Source organism: Lichenostomus cassidix, chromosome 7 (assembly GCF_008360975.1).
Source record: "Lichenostomus cassidix isolate B80296 chromosome 7, HeHo_3.0, whole genome shotgun sequence".
Taxonomy (NCBI): domain Eukaryota; kingdom Metazoa; phylum Chordata; class Aves; order Passeriformes; family Meliphagidae; genus Lichenostomus; species Lichenostomus cassidix.
In genome coordinates, this window is record NC_139488.1 from 15,446,138 (window position 1) to 15,465,419 (window position 19,282).

The window sequence follows — 19,282 nt, forward strand, 5'->3', positions numbered from 1 at the left end:
GCAATAATTTAAACTGTCAGGGCAAGAGTTAGATCCCTGCGCATTCTGGCTGTCAGGGAGAGCTGACATCAGTAGTGCATTGCTGAAGGGACTTGGTGTCATGCAGGATCTTTGAGCTCCTTTAGCAGAGAATATGTGGGAATTGAGTCTTAAAAATACAGCTTTTTGTTTGTTGTGAAGTGTGCATTATCTTAAAGATGGAAAAATAATCTGAACTCTTGACAGCTTATTGCTCTTAAAGTATTTTTCTAAGGGCTTATTGTAGCTAAATGAAATAGAAATGTTTGTTGCAGTAGAAATCAGTATCCATCTGGAAAATGCATTTTTTCATTGGTTCAGTAAATCAATGAAACAGTCATGAGTAAAAAAGGGTTTATACCCAGGTGATGCTAAACCAACTAAGATTTTAGGAATGAAGGTACTGATTCAGCACATTATATTGGTAACTCCAAATTGCTAGGACAACTTATGTGATTGCTGTTAGCAAAGTGATCAAGTTCTTTCTCAAATAGATCTTTAACCTTTTGTGAAAAGCCTTGTGAGTGACTTCTAGATTTGCAGTATTACACTTAGAGAGTAAAGAATAACAGCTGCAAGTACTGGTATTAAAGCAATCGAACTATTGCATGTCTGTGTCTGTTTAATGATTTTCAGAATAAATATTTGCATTTTGCTTTTCAGTTTGAAATACGTGTTTTACATTTTACCAATGAATAAAACATTCTGCATTGTGAATTAATGAATGAAGATTATAATTCATATTAACTCTTTCTAAAGGGGTAGCTCAAGTGTTGAACAGGCTTGATGGGAAATCCTTTGACGATGCTGACCAGCGACTGTTTGAAGTAAGAGGCATTCAGTTGTTCAGCATTAACATACTTTTTCAGTAGAATTTGGTAATTTTGAGTAATTTGTTTCAATTTACACCAAGGACGGGGGCAGAATATGTTGTCTATATTTGTGATTTGACATTAATTCTCATAAATTCTCACTTAGAAGGTGGCATCCTAATTAATACAAATTTCTGGTATCTAATCTCTCATCTAGAGGCCAGTGACTTACCTGCTTTCCTAAGATAAGGTGTCTAAACATGATTATTCCTAATATTTCCATGCAATTTCTTTTAATGATTAACCCAGTATTCATATTTCTGTTAGTATTATAATTGACTCATAATTGACTTTCTTTTCTTTTTTTCTCTTTTTAAATTTTAGGCTTTTGTTATTTTTTGTGGCCTGGGTATCAACAACACAATTATGTATGACCAAGTGAAGAAATCCTGGGCAAAACAGTCTGTGGCTCTTGACGTAGGTGTACATCTTCATGAAACCTTTACTTGCTCATGTAGTGTCTCATGTAAAGGAGCACACTTCATTTAAAAAAACTATGATTATTTAATCTTCTCTAACTAGATGCAACAATACAGCACTGCTATCTATCATATATCTGGAGATTTTTGACATTATCATATTAAAAATAATCTTGGTGAGAAAAAAGCCTGGAGTTTTGAGATAGCTTTACAAATTTACATTATTCCTACTACAACAATAATTAAGAGCAGTTTGAATGAAATTTCAGATCTTTCAAAAAGCATGATGCAAGACTGATTAATCTTAAAACATTCCTCTGAGAAAAAGGTAAATCACTAAGATTTTGCCATTGTTTTAAATTTCACATGTGATAAGAGAAGAAAATGATCTAGTTATCCCTGATGTGTGCACCTTTTACCTGTGTAACTCCTTTGAGGTTTATCCAATACTCACTATTACAATAAGAACCACAAAAATAACATCGGCCTGAATGAGATATTAAATTCTTTCCATTAAATCAAAAATCAAACCCAACTAAACTGTTATAAAGAGGCTTTTTTTCCTTTGCTTTAGGGATGGAGATATTAATCTGCATAGTGGGGTTGTATCATGTGATGCACACAGGCATATTGAGGCTTTTCAAAGTCAGTAAGACTGTTGGTGTTAGAAATTCTAAGCATAAGCAGCTTTCTTTATTATTTGTATATATCCCTTTAGGAGGAAAAGTTTAAAGCTTACCTTTTCAGGCCTCCTGCAAGATCCCTTATACATTACATGTCATAGTCATGAATTAGTGTAAGTCCTCATATGTCCCAGATATTTGTGCAATATGATGCCTTAGAACGAATGCTCCTTCTGGCAAGAAAAATGAGCAATGCTTGATATCACACACATATACATAGGGATGAAAGTTAACACAGAAGTTTGTTATTTGCTTCTGAAATAAAAGAAAATTTAAAATTTTTGGTTTAAAATACAGCTTCTTTCTTTGATCTTAAAAAAAGACTAGTAACCATACAGCTTACATGTAGAGTATAGGTTTGATAAATAGCCACAATTCTTCAATGAAGAGTAATTCTTTCTATAAATGGGCAACAGCTCTTGATGATATTTGCATAAAGTGATGGAAGATGCAGGAGGAAAGTACTGAAAAGTAAAATGCTATAAGCTGAAGGACTGTGAATTCACTTTTCAGTAATAGAATACTTTGTTAGTATTTATGTATTTAGCTATAGTGGCAAGGAATGGCACTTGAAAATTATATTGATACAGATGTAAAATAAATCAACTTTTTATATATCATAATAAGATTCTTATCCAGATATACTGATACAGGTTTTCATATGGTATTCTGATAAGATTGACTAATAAGTAGAACAACAAAACATAAATAAATGATCGGGAAAGGTTTCCATGATTCAAAGCCAGGCTAAATACTCTTTTTATATTGAGAACACGAAATTTTTAAATTATTAAAAGATTAGAATAATAAATACAAGGAAGACTAAAAATCTAGAGGGATATAATGAACCAGAGACCTTCTCCAGATCAAGGAGAAGCTTCATGAGAATTTTGGTAATAAGTGTAACCTGTTATAGCAGAAGACTAATTTGACTAATGTTATAAATTTGTGAGAGAAGTAGCAATATGGTTGGACAGAAAAATAGATATTGTTGGAGAAAGGACATGATGTATAATTATACAAAGTAAAATGAGGTATGGAACAAATGAGTTTGTTATTTATTCTTTTATAGTGCAGGAATGAATTCCTGTTACTGTAAATGTGGCATCTCTAAAACTGATAAGAGTAAATACGTCTTGGGACTTACAGCCACAAGGTATTGCAAGTCAAAGGCCTATGCAATGCAGTTTAGGTATTTGTATGAATAACAGAGACATGCACAGATGAAAATTATTTCAAAATGAGAAGTATATATCAAAGCTCTAGCACATCAGCAAGTTGGGTGTTGCAGTGTGGGGAGGAGGACCTGTCCTTGCTGGGAGTGCTCTGGCTCTGGGAGCTCCCTCATGGACCAGCACCTTGTCCCATGCACAGCCAGACCATGGTGGGTCCTGAACACAGGATGGCTCTTGCCTTCTGCAGTGCTTTTTCAATGTTAGCATCATCCCATAAGGACAGAATCTACTACATAGAAATGGCTGCATACTAATTGGTAATAAGAGGAGGTGTGCAATACTTTGTGCATTTTATTTGATGCTGCCATCTTAAGAATGGTATTGAAGAGAATGTCAGACATAGCATGGAGGTGCTGATATTTGGATGCAGTTATGTGCCACTAGTACAGCCATTAAAGCTTTTCTGTATAGCAAAAGGCATTATTAAAAGTCTGTAAATCTACTGTTATTTTTACATTCATTTCTTTCCCTTTTGATTGTAGAATTCCAAGAGAACAATGTAGGAATCCTTATAATATTAAATTACTTACTGTCCATTATTCCCTATAAAATTCCCTGCAATATAAATGCCAAATGTATGCCTGATAACCTGCAATTAGCTATTATGTGCTGTCAATCAAAACTGAATTATCACATAAATGCTAATTAAATTTGCTTTAAACATAATTGATTAGACTGTAGTACAGAGCCCTGATATTTCTACTTGTCAACTGTATGAAAATGTTTTTTATCTTTTGTTCTGGGGCAGGTATTGTCTTATCATGCAACATGTTCAAAGGCAGAAGTTGATAAATTCAAGGTAAGATTTAAGTTTCTACTTATTTCTGAAAATACAATAGTAAATTAATATTAGTGTAGATTATCTGAGAGAAATTTTATATCATAAGCAGAAAATCTTAATTAGCAATGATTTACCAAGGATATATTACATGTTAAGCTGTTAAGCAGGGAAGGTGGAAAATTTCTTTCAAAGCATAAAGAGGTGCAGTGATGGGTGCACAACAGCAAAGTCCCATTGTCCCAGCACCAGCTACTGGAGCTGCGTGTCCATGTGGGTTTGGTTCCTCAGCAGAAACCACGGCAGAGAAGTCATACCATGTAAGAGATGAGGGAGAGACTAGAGAAAATGAGAGGAACTCAAGACTTTACATGCTTATAGCAGGGAAGCTGCCCTGAGTTTACTAAAAAAGCAGAGCACTCAGTATCCAGATTGTGCATGGGTTTAGAAGGCTGGGTGGGAAGGTGAGGAATCTTCTAACTCTTGTAAGCGCCCTGGACAGAATGTGAAAGTGATGTGTTCTGAGTGTAGCATTGCTAGGGACCAATAATTACATGTTCTCACTGAATCCTGACTTGCCATGGGCTAGAAACTGGGGGAACAGTGACCTGGATCTTGCAGCACTACTAGCACTCCAGAACTGCTTTTGTGATAGACTGTTTGTCTTTTCCTGCTTGAGGAGGGACTCGGGAAAGGGTGATACTCCCCTTGGTGATGAGGCAATGCTGGTAGAGGGCACCTCAGAGCCGTTTGGGAGGCTCTCATGGTGGCTATCACTGTTGGTCCCTTGGACACAAAGTGCATCAGAGACTGTAGTGAGGTCTAGGAAGGAGATCTGGACTGTTGTGACCCCACACTGCAGGCATTCCCTGCTCTGGAACCCTGGCATCTGTCTGGGTGGTTATTGTGACACTTGGCTGTCAGGCTGCAACCTGCTTTCTGCTCCACAGGGATGGTTGTGGTGAAAGGGGGAAAGCATGGGTGGCATAGAGCTGATACTCATGAGTTATCTGGACTGAGGAAGGGCAGTTCTTGCTAGTTAATTAGTTTGTAGATTATTGCCCAAATGATGGCTGTGACCTAGGACTCTGTATCAATACCTGGTGATAAGGGTGTAATACTCACCTTCCATTGTAGTTACTGATATGATTACCCACACTTCTCCACACTGAAGATGAGATTAATTAATTACTGCTGGAATCAGCATGCTTGAAGATCATTCCAACACTACAGAAAATACTTTTGTGTGCACAGTAAGTTGTATTCAGCATTTGGCAAAAAGAACTGAACACTGTGTTGAGAGAGAGGAAAGAAAGGGATAAAAGACCATCAATTTTCTATTTCATTTTTGTATTTTCATTTACTTTAGAATAAACACCTGTAATATATATAATATATCCTGACAGTTTCTATGACTGTGGGGATTCCACAAGTATGTACAAGAAGGCCATACTTGATTGCTGTCAGCCACTGAAAGACAACTCTCCTTCATAGTCTGTGTAGCTGAAATAACAGCCTGCTATGTTATTCTTTGGACTCAGATGCTCATGCGATGAGAAGCTATTCTGCTTGTTTTCCCAGGTGACTTCATTAATGGATATACCAGTCTCCAAGTAAGAAATGTCTTTTCATTATCCATTTACCTTGAAGGCATGCAACTCTCCATTGGCTAATAATAAGGTAAAGGGAAATGAAAAGGATTTATTTGTTAGTAACTCCAAAAGTTACATTTCTTACAAAGATCATAGATGAGAAAATAAGGGATATAACCAAGCTATGCTTAAACTAAGTTAATCTATCTTTTCAGAAAAATTTTCCCTTTCCTATATCCAGTTGTCTCACTTTCAGTTCCTGACAAAATGAGTCTTAAGCAGTCTTTGTTAATGCTTTTACATCATTGGATGGAAACCAAATAAAAGAGCAAAAACCCAGGGAAAGCCAGCGTGTCTTGTGGGCCTGTGACACAGAGCTCATCCCCAGAGATGGCCATCCATCTGTGGGATGAAATTATTCCCATCTCCCTGCTTGCAGCCGGTCTCCCTGCTGAGGTCTCCCGAGGCATCCTTCCCTGAAATCACTGCTCTTTTCTCTGTTTGTTATATTGTTATATTTTGTATAAGCCCTTTGTTATATTAGGGTCATCTTCTAGACTTGACTGGCTAATAAACCATCCCTCCCTCTGGGGGTGTTTGGGGCTAAAACTGTCCCCTCTCTCAGTGGTGATTTATTGGCAGCTGTCAAAGCAAACGTCTGTTACGATTTAGCCAATGTTCTGGTTCAGTCAGAGCAGGGAGACACACACATGATAGAAACATCGAAATGAGAGTGATGCCAGGAGATCACTATTGGCTCCTGACTGACACGACACTCAGCACTAATTAATGACTTTGGAGTGACAATACATTTGAGTTGACAACTTCTCAACACATTACCCCAAACACACTGTAACTGGACCGCACCAGCTTGGAAATAATTACATACGCTTGTAGTACAAGTTTTTTCTTTCCCTCTTTGTAATCTTATTTTTTATAGCCTTCATAAAATTTTTTTCCATTAATTTTTATTTGTTTAGGATCTCAAGAATATTCTGATAAAAAGTGAAAAATTGGAAGTGTACTTGAGGTTTATTTTTCCTCTGGTGTTTACCAGTGAATTATTTTATTGCACTATAGAAAGCCTAGCAAGACTAGTTAAAGTTCTTTTTTTTTTTACTTGAAATGTCATCAATAATTTCTTACTGTTACTGGATAAATTCACAAATATACAAATTCACAAATATACCTGGTATCTTTTTAAGAATAAAGCATAATCACTGTGACCATGTTCTGTAAAATAAGTAACATTTATTTCTGCTTCTTCTAACCCCATCTAAGAATTAATGAAGAAAACCTCACCTTAATAAGAAATTTTAAGAAATTAAATACCTTTCCCCAGATGTTTATCTTGGGAAAAGTGCGAAGTACTACTGGTGGTGGAGCTGGAAAAATACAGAGGGAAGTTCACACAATAATAAAACATGAGTGTATGAAAATGGAATATGTCATACAATTGGCTACTAAATATTTTTAGATTTTTTAAATTATTAGGTTTAGATTATGATGGCTTCCAAAAAAGCAATTTAAATTTAATATAGTGTTAAATTCATACAAACTGCATAATATTTTTTAGGTTTTCTGATATGTGCTGCATTACTGTAATAGGTAAATTTCTGATACCATTCCTCCACATACAGGAAAAAAAAATAAACTTGACTTTTCATGGGCATTTTCAAGTAAAACAAAAACAAAAACAAACAAAAAAAATACCCTTATGTGCAAATTTTTCTTAGACTGTCTGAAGTCTTCAGTCTGATTTATCACAATGCTTCTCCTCATTTGCATCTACATAACTATGCTAAATTCCAAATGAATTTTGGCAGAATAAGCTAAAGTAATGCAACACTGAATCATACCCATATCAATATCAATTTCATTTTCCAGAAGTTAGAAATAGCTATGATTTTTAAAACTGTAGCAACTCAGTTCTCCCTTGTATTTTAGACTTGAAAGACTATTCTGTCATTTCTGTTGTGTACTCGTTCTAGTGCTTAGGTGTAAGCATTTGTGTCATTGGAGTAGATAAGGCACTTGAAGTCTGATTTATCTAAGATGGAAGCTATCTTATAGCATTGTCCTGTAGTGCTAGGTTCCTTCTTACTGAAATTCAGGCTCTCCAAACCTAAATATAGTTATGTTAGACAAATATAGATACATGAGTAAAGAGCGCAGAATTATGTCCAGGACAGGATATTTATAGCAAGAGTTACTGATTTATGAGACAGTAAAGACAAGTCTGTGACTTAGCAAGCAGCCCCACAAACACATATCACCTTTAAATTTAACCAATGTAGTTTCCAAAGAGAATATGTAAACGCTGTCCTATTATGGGCAATGTACAAGAAGCTATTTTTAAGAAGCAAACCTAATTGCGCAGCTGTCGATGGTATAGGCCAGATCAATATTTAATGACTGTGATGCATTATTTATAGCCCTCTGAGAGATTCCCTTTTTTAGGTCAAACAGCACACAGGAGAGATACACAATGGAAAATAATGTATCACCTGCTTTGCAGAATCTTCAATTCAAAATACAGCATGAATAACAATTTCTGCATTTCTCAGTTTTATAGCCTGAGGTGTGGCTATTTAAGATCTACTGTTGCATAGGGAGGTTTTTGTGTCTTTCTTAATAACACTCATTTAACTACAGAATTATGAAAAGAGTTGAACCAAAAAGAGAAACAACTTTTAATACTGCTACTGTATATGACAATGTAAACTGCTGAATCCTTGAAAGATGATGGATCTATGTGAATTTGATATTTGGAGTGAGTTATGTATTACTTAAAATTTGTTATTCATGCCTTAAGCACCCTTAAATACATAACAGTGGGCAGCACATTGGAAAAAATGAAACTTTTTGCTAATTTGATCTTCAAGCTTTGAAACAATTGGAAAAGCATTCCTAGGCTATGTTACGGCCTAGGAGGCTGCTGTGATGTCATCTTTCAATTTAGAACTACTTCAATTACTTTTATAAGCTTGAAATGAAATAATTTTTAGTAGTTTATAGTAATTACTTCATAGTATTCCTCCGTAATTAAATTTTGGAAATGTAATCTGGCTTTTGTGTTTTGGACCATCTATGAAATATTGCCATAGAATATGGGGGTTTATGCATTGCTGCTTTTTTGTTGTGCTGCTGTTTCAATCTGTTTGGTAATCTGTGCTTACCAAAACCCACAAGCACAGTCACACTGCAATGTCAGCTTCGCAAGCTGTGGTCCCAGCCATGTGTGTTGGGTAACACAAAGCTCCTCACATGCCTCAGGATTCTCCAGATTGGCTTCCAAGGCTGGTCACACACACTTCTCTTTGGCTGTCACAGCAGGGTGCAGGCTGGCACTGAGCTTTTCCCTAGTGCTATTCCAGCTGCTCAAGTTCCACTGAGAATAGCAACAAAAGGGAAAAAACTAAAGAAAAACTGTGAAGGTAACCAGGGCTTAAGTGCTAATATTGAATTGTGTTCCCTTTTTCCCTTTTGAGAAAGGTACATGATCACAACATGTAAAACACAGTTTATTTCTCTGCTTTTCCAAATCCACTGCCCACATAAGACAAGACCTAAAGCACCATGTTAAGAGTTTCATAATTCATGAAACCAAGGCTTCTATCGTATTACATTATGTTGTACACTTTGACATGTGCCCCTGTCTTCAATTGTCATGGAATTAAGAAGTCAGGAGCACATTGCGTACACTGAAACTAATAAACAGTGGTAAATTGTTTAATTTACCGAGTGTTTATACCAGTTTCTGAAATGTGAGGCTTTCATATGTTGACTTCAGAGAAGTGCTCCATAATTCAATTTTTTTTCAATTTCAGTGAACAGGGAATGGCATGGAGAAGTGGAGTAGGGAAAGATAGTTCATGGTATTTTCTTATAAAATATCTGGATTTACAGACATCAGATGAAATTAGGGTAGACATTTAAATCTGATTAAAAATCTCTCTTCAGCAAACTTGTAGTTTAACTACATGACCTATCACTGTAGATGTTAATGAGTTAAAATGATGAATTAGCAGAAGGAAAAGGCAAATAGAGACTGATGCTCTCTGAGTCAGGGAATCTCCAAAGTGCAGCTCGCCAAAGTAGAGAGAAGTGCACCAGGGGTGTACGTTTCTTCAATTCAAATAATATTCCCTGAGGTTTTTTGCTTATTTTCTTTCATGAGGTGTTTTATCAGAAATAAATAAAGTTGGATGAATTCAGCACGTCAGAGACAGGAGAGGCATCTTTTAGGAGTTACTTCTGGAGCTGTCCTGGTAGACTGGTGTCACACTAGAGTGCCTACTCTAATTCAAGGAATAGTTAATAGAAAAAGCCAGTGGGAATTATGAATTTAGTTTCAAAAATATAAACATTCAGTTTTATTGAAATATTAGCATTATTTGCTTCATAGGTAGGCAAGATGAGATTAAACTGCTGCAAAAGGTCACTGAAAGGATTCCTCTTGTATTTCTAAAATGGCCACATTTATTATTTCAGGTGAAAACATAGAGCTCCCAGAGTAAACTGTTCCCTTCCCTCCAGGGCAAATGAAATATGAATTTTCCAGGATGTTGTGGAGGGAAGGCTTACAAGGAGTACTTTAGCCTGGTGAGGCTCAAGAACTGAGCAGGACAGGGCACTGCTTCATATTTTGGTTTCCCATTTGCAAAGAGGGGGCAGAAATATTAAAACAGCTGTGAAAGGTTTCAACAATTCTACTTTTCGACTGCAACAAATCTGTGTGATGCAACTGAATTGCATTTGTATGATTAGCCTGCAGAAAACCAGTTTATTTTCTAGAGTAGGAGATAAGTAAATCTTGTTTTAAAATAAATCTTTCTCTTGAGGAAAAACTGTATGTGATTTGAGAGAGTTAAGGCAAAAGAAAGAAGCCTATGGCCGGGAAGCTAGATAAAGCCCACAATTTAATCATATAACCATGCCCAGACTACATTTTCTATTAATTTATTAGTTTAGCACAAGTCATTAAATGAATTTTTTAAAGGGATAGGCTTCTTTCAGCAAGGATTACATTCTGGTCTGGATTATGTCAGGGCAAGGGCATAATGCAGAAGGCAATAAGGAACTTCTGTGGAATATATTTAATATGCAAAGGCAAAATATATTTATTCTTATGTGTTTAGCTATGCAGAATAATCTTTGGATACATTTACACTGTAGGTTAAAAAGAAGGGATCTTAAGGGTTATGATTAAAAAAAAAAGTGAAAAATCAACATTTATATTCTAACTGCAGAGTAAAGACACACAGTAACTAGAAATATTAAATAATAAATGACTACTTCGGCTCCTTCATGGTTAGACCAGAGCTTAAATCTCCTCATTAAATACCTTAAAAAGTGATAAACTTTAATCAATGAAAAGAACAGAAAATTAAAATATGTGCATGATCAAAACAGTCTTTGTACTAGTTGCATTAAAAGACCTTCTTCTCTAAAGCTGAAACATTTTAATTGATCTAGATAATTCTAATTATTTCTGCTATACTCCAATATTTACAGTAGTAAAACAACCCATTCCAACTAGCTGAAAATATTGCTGTCTTTAATAGTGGCTGTTTTTCAGTTTCTTTGTAATTATGCACAGTAATACAGTGATACTTAAACAACAGACATTTTCAGCAGAGGAGTAATAAAACACTTAGGATTATTAAGTTGTCTATACTTAAAAAAGCACACTGCTACTTTGCTGCTCTCAAATACTGGAGTTTTGTTATTCACATGGGAAATTTTGCGTTTCTTGCATCTGTTTCCATAAGCAAAGCCACAATTGGTCCAGGTCTTGAGAATGATTAGAAAAACAAGTTAGAAAAAGCGATTGTTGGGGACACAGTATTGCTCCCAAGTGAAGGTGAAATTATGTACTCTCCACCAGACCTGTTATCTGTCCTTCAATCTGATTGGTCATCACACTCCATAAGAATCCCTTGTCAGATGGAAAACATCAAGGAATAAACACAATTCAACATTGCTGCACTATTTAGCCAGCAATCATGCAAAAAGTGATAAGGCGTGGAATATATTTAAATTGCCATGCAAGACAGAGGTATATCTGATGAATGATTTTAGAAAGAAAAAAAATCAACACTTGTCAGATAATAAAGTAGTGTACTTCAGTCAGTGACAGACTTAGGAATTTCTGTTTGGAAAGATTTTCAAATAGGAAGAAAAATTTATCTAGCAAAGACTTATGAACTGAAACTAGGCCAGTATAATTTACAAATTTGAGGTACTTCAGTGAAAGATGGTAATTTAGGAGTTCTTCAGTGTAACTTTATCATGGTTCTTTTACCACCAACGAGGAGCAAATTATTCCCCACACAGTTGACAAGACATCCCTGGGGCTGGCCCCGTATGTGACAGCTAACTCTTCTGAGACCTGCATTCCCAACTGGTCTAGAAAGACCATTGCAGTGTTTATTTTATCTCATGGAAGAAAGAAATCTATAAAAATGGCATACTATTTCACATTTTAAATTATTCCTTATGTATCTGTGCTTGGATTTCTTCTGTAGCCCTAGCAGAATGATAAGTGGAAATTTTCTGGTTAAAAAATCAAGTTCCTTTCCACCAAATTTTATTTAGATAGAAACTTTCTAGTTGGCATTGATATTATCAATGTTAATTATAAAATTAAATACTTGATATTATCAATGTTAATTTTAAAATTAAAATCTTAGTTGTACTGACTTTAAAAACAGGAAATTTTTTCCTAGCATATAGCCTAAAAAATTAAAAAATATTTTTGTTTGTTTATTTCTGTCTCTATGCAGTGTTCCAGCTGCAAGCAGTTGTCATAAATGTTTATTTGTGTTGATTTTAAATTATTAATGGCAATATTTCTACAGGCTTTTAAAAAAAATGTTTTACAGACGGAAACATGAATGTCCCCCAAAGGAAGAAGGCGGTGTTCTTTAAAGGCTTTTGACATTTCCAACGAGTTGATATTAGAGCTAGAACCTTTTTATAAGTAAAACTCTCAAAAGTGAAAAGTGGTAGACGTTTTTCTGAGATGAATCTGTTTGGCCACTGGGTGCCATCCTTGCTCCACTTTAAGGCTGGTCGCCAAGCAGCATTTCTGTTAAGCTGTAAAATCCTAAAAAAACGTAATGCCTGTGCAATTTCACACCATCATCATGTTTGTGTGTGTGGATATGTTCCCAGCACAAGGCAGTGTGCCCTTCTTGCACAAGTCACTGGGAGACTGAGGAGAAATAGCCTTACAGATTCAGCCATGTTACATTGTGTTACATTGAGTCTCGAGTCTCGTATCTAGCAATTCTTTTTTTTTTTTTTCCCTTCATTCCCCCATCAGCTGGTGAGAATGAGGCTGTGCTGAAAGGGCTGTTCCCACAAATGAGTATGAGTGAATGTGCTTCTATGCAGTATTAACTTAGGCTCTGGAATTATTTGAAAGAAGAAAGTCCCTGGAGGCACATTTGTTTTCTGGATCAACTTGGGATGTATGGGCCAGAGCCATCCAAGTAAAACATTATCTAGCCTATATTATGTAAAAAAATATTTGTGATTGCAATCTTCTACAGGTTATTTATTACACTGTTTCATTGTCTGCTCAGGGTGGGGTCTGCTACTGGCTCAGTCTGGGCAAAGCCCCTGGCAGAGTAAATATACTTTCTCAGAGAAATTGTGTCAGTAGTTCAGTGGGTTTAGTCTTTCAAATTTAAACTGCAAACACTTTACATGTACAAGAAATAGATATAGCACACATGCCCCCATCATAATCTGCCTGTGCATACAACAGCCTGTTTGGTTGCTTCAATATAACTCACCTACCCCTGCTTTCTCAGCTGCCACACAGCTGTGTGTGTGTTCTGTGCCTGCAACAAGCTCAGGGGCACACAAAAACTCTACCCTAAAAATAACTGAAAAATCCATTTCTATGGGTGGCCTTCATAAACTCTACTGTTAAACTGATTTCAGCATCTACTAATGATACCTCTACTTTCCCTGAAGGAAACCTGTTACTGTGAGGAGTGGTAAGGAAAAGTTAGAAGCAGCGTAATATATACATGCATTCAAAACATGAATGTCAAGAAACAAGTGTTTATGTCTGTATTGCAGCCTTTTGCCTCAAAATAGTGAGAGAAAATTTATAAAGCTAGTGATATGTAGGTAGTAAGTAACGCGCTAAATAAATAGAAGATTTAAGTGCCTGTTATTTGTTTTTTGTTGAAAGAATGGGATCTGCACATTTGGGGTTTTGTCAGACAGCTTGTGTTGATGAGGCTGTGAACCAGAGCTTGTGCTGCAGTGCAGGGTGCTTAGGCTTTCTCTGCTGGAGGCTCTGTGGATGAAGGGGCTGTGGAGGATGGACATTCTGCTCTGGGGAGAGGAGCTGGGCTCAGTGCTCAGCCTGCCCTGCAGAAACCTCACATGGGATAAGCCTGGGCTTGGGAAACTGTAGTAAGATGAACCCCCTTGGTTTGGGGAGAAAGCTCTTTTGGGCAGTCCTGAGTACTCCTAGGGAGTGATTTACAGGTTCAGAATAGGATGGCTGGATTTCTTTTAAACCTGCAATCAGAACTTGATAAAAAGTAAGGAGAAAAAATCAAAAACATACTTTAAGGAGAATCACTGAAATGTTCTCTGTAGGATTCCTGTAAATGCACGCTGTAAGGTTGAAGGTGTTGTCAATATTATTTATTGTCAGCCTGACAGTATTCTGCTATAGCTGTCACTCTAGCAGGTCTGAAATAGGACTTTCTCCCCAGTGGAGCAGTAACCCACTCATACATTTGCATAACTTTCCTCACCAGTCACTGTACTGCCAGCCTGATTTGTCACAGGTGCTCAGAAAGAAAATTCTGGTGGCTCCCAGGAATCCCATACAGTGCCACTGTGGTGTGCTCCTGCTGCATCACCACGGCCCCAGGGTAACCCAGGACTGGTGGTCCTTCAGGTTGGCTTTGGTGCACTGAGAGCTGCTGAAGTGTGCTAGCATCACAAAATAGTGTGATACCAGTGCATGTGCCATTGTGGCTCTGCTGGGATTTTTGAGGTTCTGGTTTGGGCTTTTTTTAGTGTCTGATTTCGGCAACCTTTTCACTTTTTTCATGTGCCCTCTCCCACCACCTGCTCAACTGAGAATTGCAGGGCACCAGTTGGACTATTTGTCACCAAACATGTGAGTTCCCCCCTATGCCTTCACATCATGTCCTCTGTGAGAAGAACCTGTCCCTGTTTCTTCCACTTTTAATCATGTTTTTCCTCTTCTGAGTCTTCAAGGAAGGAGCTAGAACTTTTCCACCATTTTCTGGGTAGGAAAAAGCTATATGGTATCCCAGTTTTCTCACCCTCCAAAATTTACAGGCATGAAGGGGGGTCAGTCCACATTACCCATTCTGCTCTTCATGGGAGCAACAAAGCTGACTTTTTGCCACCAAAACCAAGTAAAGCTTTGTGGGAAATGGCAGCTTGACACTTTTGTAGTATAGAGAAATAGTTGCCCTAGGTTTGCTGCCTGTGTTTGTTTGAAATTCTGAAACAGAGACTGAATAGACTCTTTTGTACAAACTTCTCATCTCACTGATGGTCATAAAAACTCGACAGTTGCTAGCCTGCAGTATGTGACACACTGGTTCTTTCCTAATCACCATCAGCCAAAAGGACGTGAACACTCCCCAGCGCGCCTTGGGAGATCATTGTGTCCAATGTGCATGCCCTGTAAAACTCCAGTCCTAGGCTGCTGTGGTTATGGACTTTGGCCTTAAGAATAATTGATGCTCAGACCATTAATTGTTTTTATTTTATGCCTCTGTTCTTTTAAAATCAAAATTTCTTGTTTCTTTTATAGGCTGCCATATATTTTGTTTCTGTGTACTAGGAAACAACTTTAGCATCAAGAATTGATTTTTAGTAACATAAAATAACATATTTTGTGTCTTTTCTATTATAGTTTGCAACAAAATTTTATATGCCATATTTTTACCTCTGAAATGTATCATCTCTTTTTGATGGGTCCCAATTTCAGAAAGTGATATGTTCAGATAGGATTAATTGACTGATTAGAAATACTCAAAATGCTTTCTGCTTTTTAGCTATAATTCTGGGCCTAGCTTTGGAAATAGCATGTGTAATACTGTAATGACATACCTTCCCTTGCCCTTTTAAAATGCAAATTATAAGAAGACAAATCCTTTCCTCAGGCACATATAGTTTTATCCCAAAAGCAGAAAATAAATACCATATTTTTGTCCTAAACCCACACGGCATGATAATTTAAAAAAATCCTAAATGCTATCTTTGATAGTGATATATTGCTTAATGGGTACTTCTCTTGTTCTGATAGAAGAAGCAGAATAAATAGCTTTCTTAACACTGTGAAGTTTCTCTTTTAATTAAAACAAATACCAGTATCATACTAAGCAGTAGTTATGTTTGGTAAATGGTCAAAACAAATACAACTTTCTGAAACAAGTCTAAATGCAGCTTTCTTTGTTCTACATTTCATGTCTAAAGTATGTTATACTGTTAATTTGCCATTTGAAGGTGGAGCAGTTGCACCACATACATATACATGCTTCAGCTGCAGATTTTGAAGCTGGATGCATGTGCTGCATTATTCTTGGTTTACAGATGTAAAACTTTGACTAAATCAAGGAATGATCTTTTCCAGCAAAGGGCTCAGACACCTAATGTGGGAATTCGGGCAGAGTTTGGGCATTTGATTTCTCAACTGCAACCCTCTTTATCTGTTGGGTCAATCTGAGGAGGTATAAAAGACACAAATACTGTTCAACCATGTCTTTTATCCAACAACTGTTCAGATAGAAAACAGTGACAGAGACTGGAACATTGAAACAGTCTGGTTGATTTGAGAGCTGCAAAATGTGTTTGTATGGCAACATGAGGTCTCCTAGGGGCAGGGGCATAGGGCTGCTTAGTCACAAAAGCTCTTTCCAAACTAAAGGAGTCTGTGTTTCTGGGTGATTTCACTATTGAAGGCAGAGCAATTCTATTGTGATAGTCACGGTAAAAAAATTACTAAAATCAAAATCAAGAGGAAAATACACATGTACACTTCAAGTCTGTTCCACACCCACTCCCCTTTACTGTAAATACTGTCAAATTCCCTCAAATGCCACTGTCCTGCCTCTGCTTAAGTTGGTCATTGGAAAAGAGGTGCTAGCTCAGCATTGTGAAGGGCAAAGAGTTGCCATCCGCAGTCTGCAGTAACAGATGGAGGCCTTTAAAAGCGAGTTTGCTCTGGGCATTAAACATGCCTGAGCTGCAACATTTGATTCTTTCTTTTTTGGAGAGAGTAAATGTGTCAGACTGGAATATAACAGGCTTTGGTCTTCCATGGCTATGAAGAAGTACAAAATTTGTCCACAGCTGCTAATAACTGACTATAAAGATCTATTTTAAAAGATGCCTGCCTGCAGCTATAAATATAAGCAAGTATTTTAGAGGCCTTTTTATATGAAAAGAACCTTTCACAAATAAAAATCTTTGCTATCAGAAAATGCTGTCTCCGAAATGGCTTCATAGAATCATAGAAGATTATGTGAGAGAAAATGAAGACATCACATTTAAATATTCTTCACTTTGATGCCTTCTCTGCAGCTTTTGATGATCACCCTTTAAGGTTTTTCAGTTCCTCATCTTCTGAGAGAGATTATAGATGAAGAGATATTTGAAAAGGCAATTTTATTTCTTCTCTGTGTGTCATGTTGTCTGGAGCTCCAGTTTCACTCCAGAGTGTAAATGAGGTCAGATCCTGACCTGCTATTTAAATAGTTTGTGGACTCTGGACTCTAACAGTACCCCTGCGATTCAAGAGGTACACCATATTATTTTGCCATTCTTTTGCTACATTGGGACATATATTTCACAAGGTATCTTTATATACATTAAATATAATCAAGTTTCTTGTTACTTTTTTCCATCAGTCTGGTAGTATTTTCTGATGAGGAAACCTTGCTGATCACTCCACATGCCATTGTAAATAAGGCTATGCAAAAAGTGGACTACAGTCAGTGAGCAGAAGTTGCTGTTACAGAATAGTTCTGATATTGCATAGGAAGGAAGCTGAGTATATCAAACAGCAGAATGTGCCTTTTTCTCAAAGCCATACCAATATACTTATCAGTATGTTTCAAAATACTTTCCTTGCATAATAAGCACTGATGACTTATCCACACAAGTACTAAAACTGAAGTAGAGAGATTTTAAGATGACATGGCCAAGTAGGATTTTGGTGTTTTCTGTGTTTAGCTGGACTGCTTCCATGGTAATGCATGTTTTACAAAGAGGAAGAATGCCTTTGGAAGAACTCACCAGTTTCTTTATATCTGATTTTATCACATTATCACATATGGATATAGAAGATTGTGAAGAATATTCTATCAGATGAGTTACTGCAAAATCATTTACTAAGCATTTTCCTTCTTAGGTTTTATTCATCCACAGCAACCCAAGGGCTTATTAATACTGAACTAAAAATGTTATTTTTCTGTTCCCATGGACTGATTTTTTATAGTGGCCAGAATTGTGACTTTATGGTGAAAGCCACTTAGTTGTTCCATGTGTTTTGCAGTAAGATGGTCATTAACGGAATATAGCTTTTGTGATGGCTGATGGAAGGCAAGGCTCAGCCAAGTCATTTGTCTCTTACCTGTTCACATGTACTGAGCAATCTGTGATAGAATTTACATGATAGCAAAGAGCAATGAGGAAAGGAAAACCTGTCTCCAATCTGAATTGAGTACAAAGGTGCTTTCCCTCCTTCCACGCTATCCCATTCATGCCTGAGTATGGAGTAATCACAGATCTTATCATTATGCTCTTGTTTGAAAGCATGAAATCTTCTTTTTCAAGCTACCTACCACTGATGATATTTTCCTAGTCTGGCACCTACCGAGTTTGTATTTTATTGGGCAAGACTAGTTGCCTTCCATGTGTTCAGCCAAACTTGTGTTCTTGATTTCTTTCAAGACAAATTTTTGGGTTAGTACTGGGGGTATGGAAATGTGACCAGAGGAGGCACATCTGGTTTTAATTTACCATAAGCTCAGGGAAGAGTCATGTGAATTTTTCTCAAGGATGAAGAGCACTGAAATTGCTTGATTCGCAGGTGAGAAAGATTCCAGAGTAGAATGTTCTCAACTGTTTTTAGAAAGGGGAAATTGAACTTCAAATTGTTCAAAAAAACCCAAGCCTTTTAAATCATTCTAAATCACTGGGGTGCTTTAAAAAATAATTTCGCTGTAACTTGAATTTTAATTGTCTGCCCCTTCCTTTGTCTGTCATGGTACTTCCATCCTCTCTGTTTTCCTGAAAGAGAGTGTTGTTATTGCTGTTTATTTTAAGAAATCCACTGGAATTTTTCCTGCAGTGCTGCAAAATTAGAGGGAGGGATATGTTTTCCTATTCTGCATTATTAATTTTCTTTTATATGTCTGTAGTTTAAAAAAAAATGAAGTTTTAATGACTGTTCTCCTCTAAACCTTGGACTTCTGCATTTCTAGCCTAAGAAGCTGAGGATAGTCAATGCCAGGTGCAGCCAGAATATTGCTGCAGCCCCACAACATATCATTTTTTTAACATTATTCAAATTAGGCTCTGCACTCATAATTCTGTTGTTTCCTTTATTGCTGTTGTAAAGCAAATGGTTCTTTTATACAAATGTTATCTCCTGGCTATTAATT

At 36.7% G+C, this 19,282-nt stretch overlaps 1 protein-coding gene across 1 annotated transcript in view; it reads left to right on the top strand.

Annotated features, from left to right (window-relative positions):
* PDE11A (phosphodiesterase 11A) overlaps positions 1-19,282 on the top strand; it is a 116,832-nt gene that overhangs the window by 54,115 nt on the left and 43,435 nt on the right. The window contains exons 8-10 of the mRNA XM_085066356.1: positions 778-845; positions 1,215-1,307; positions 3,976-4,026. Of these exons, the coding sequence (XP_084922482.1) occupies positions 778-845; positions 1,215-1,307; positions 3,976-4,026 (212 nt within the window). The remainder of the gene's footprint in view (positions 1-777; positions 846-1,214; positions 1,308-3,975; positions 4,027-19,282) is intronic.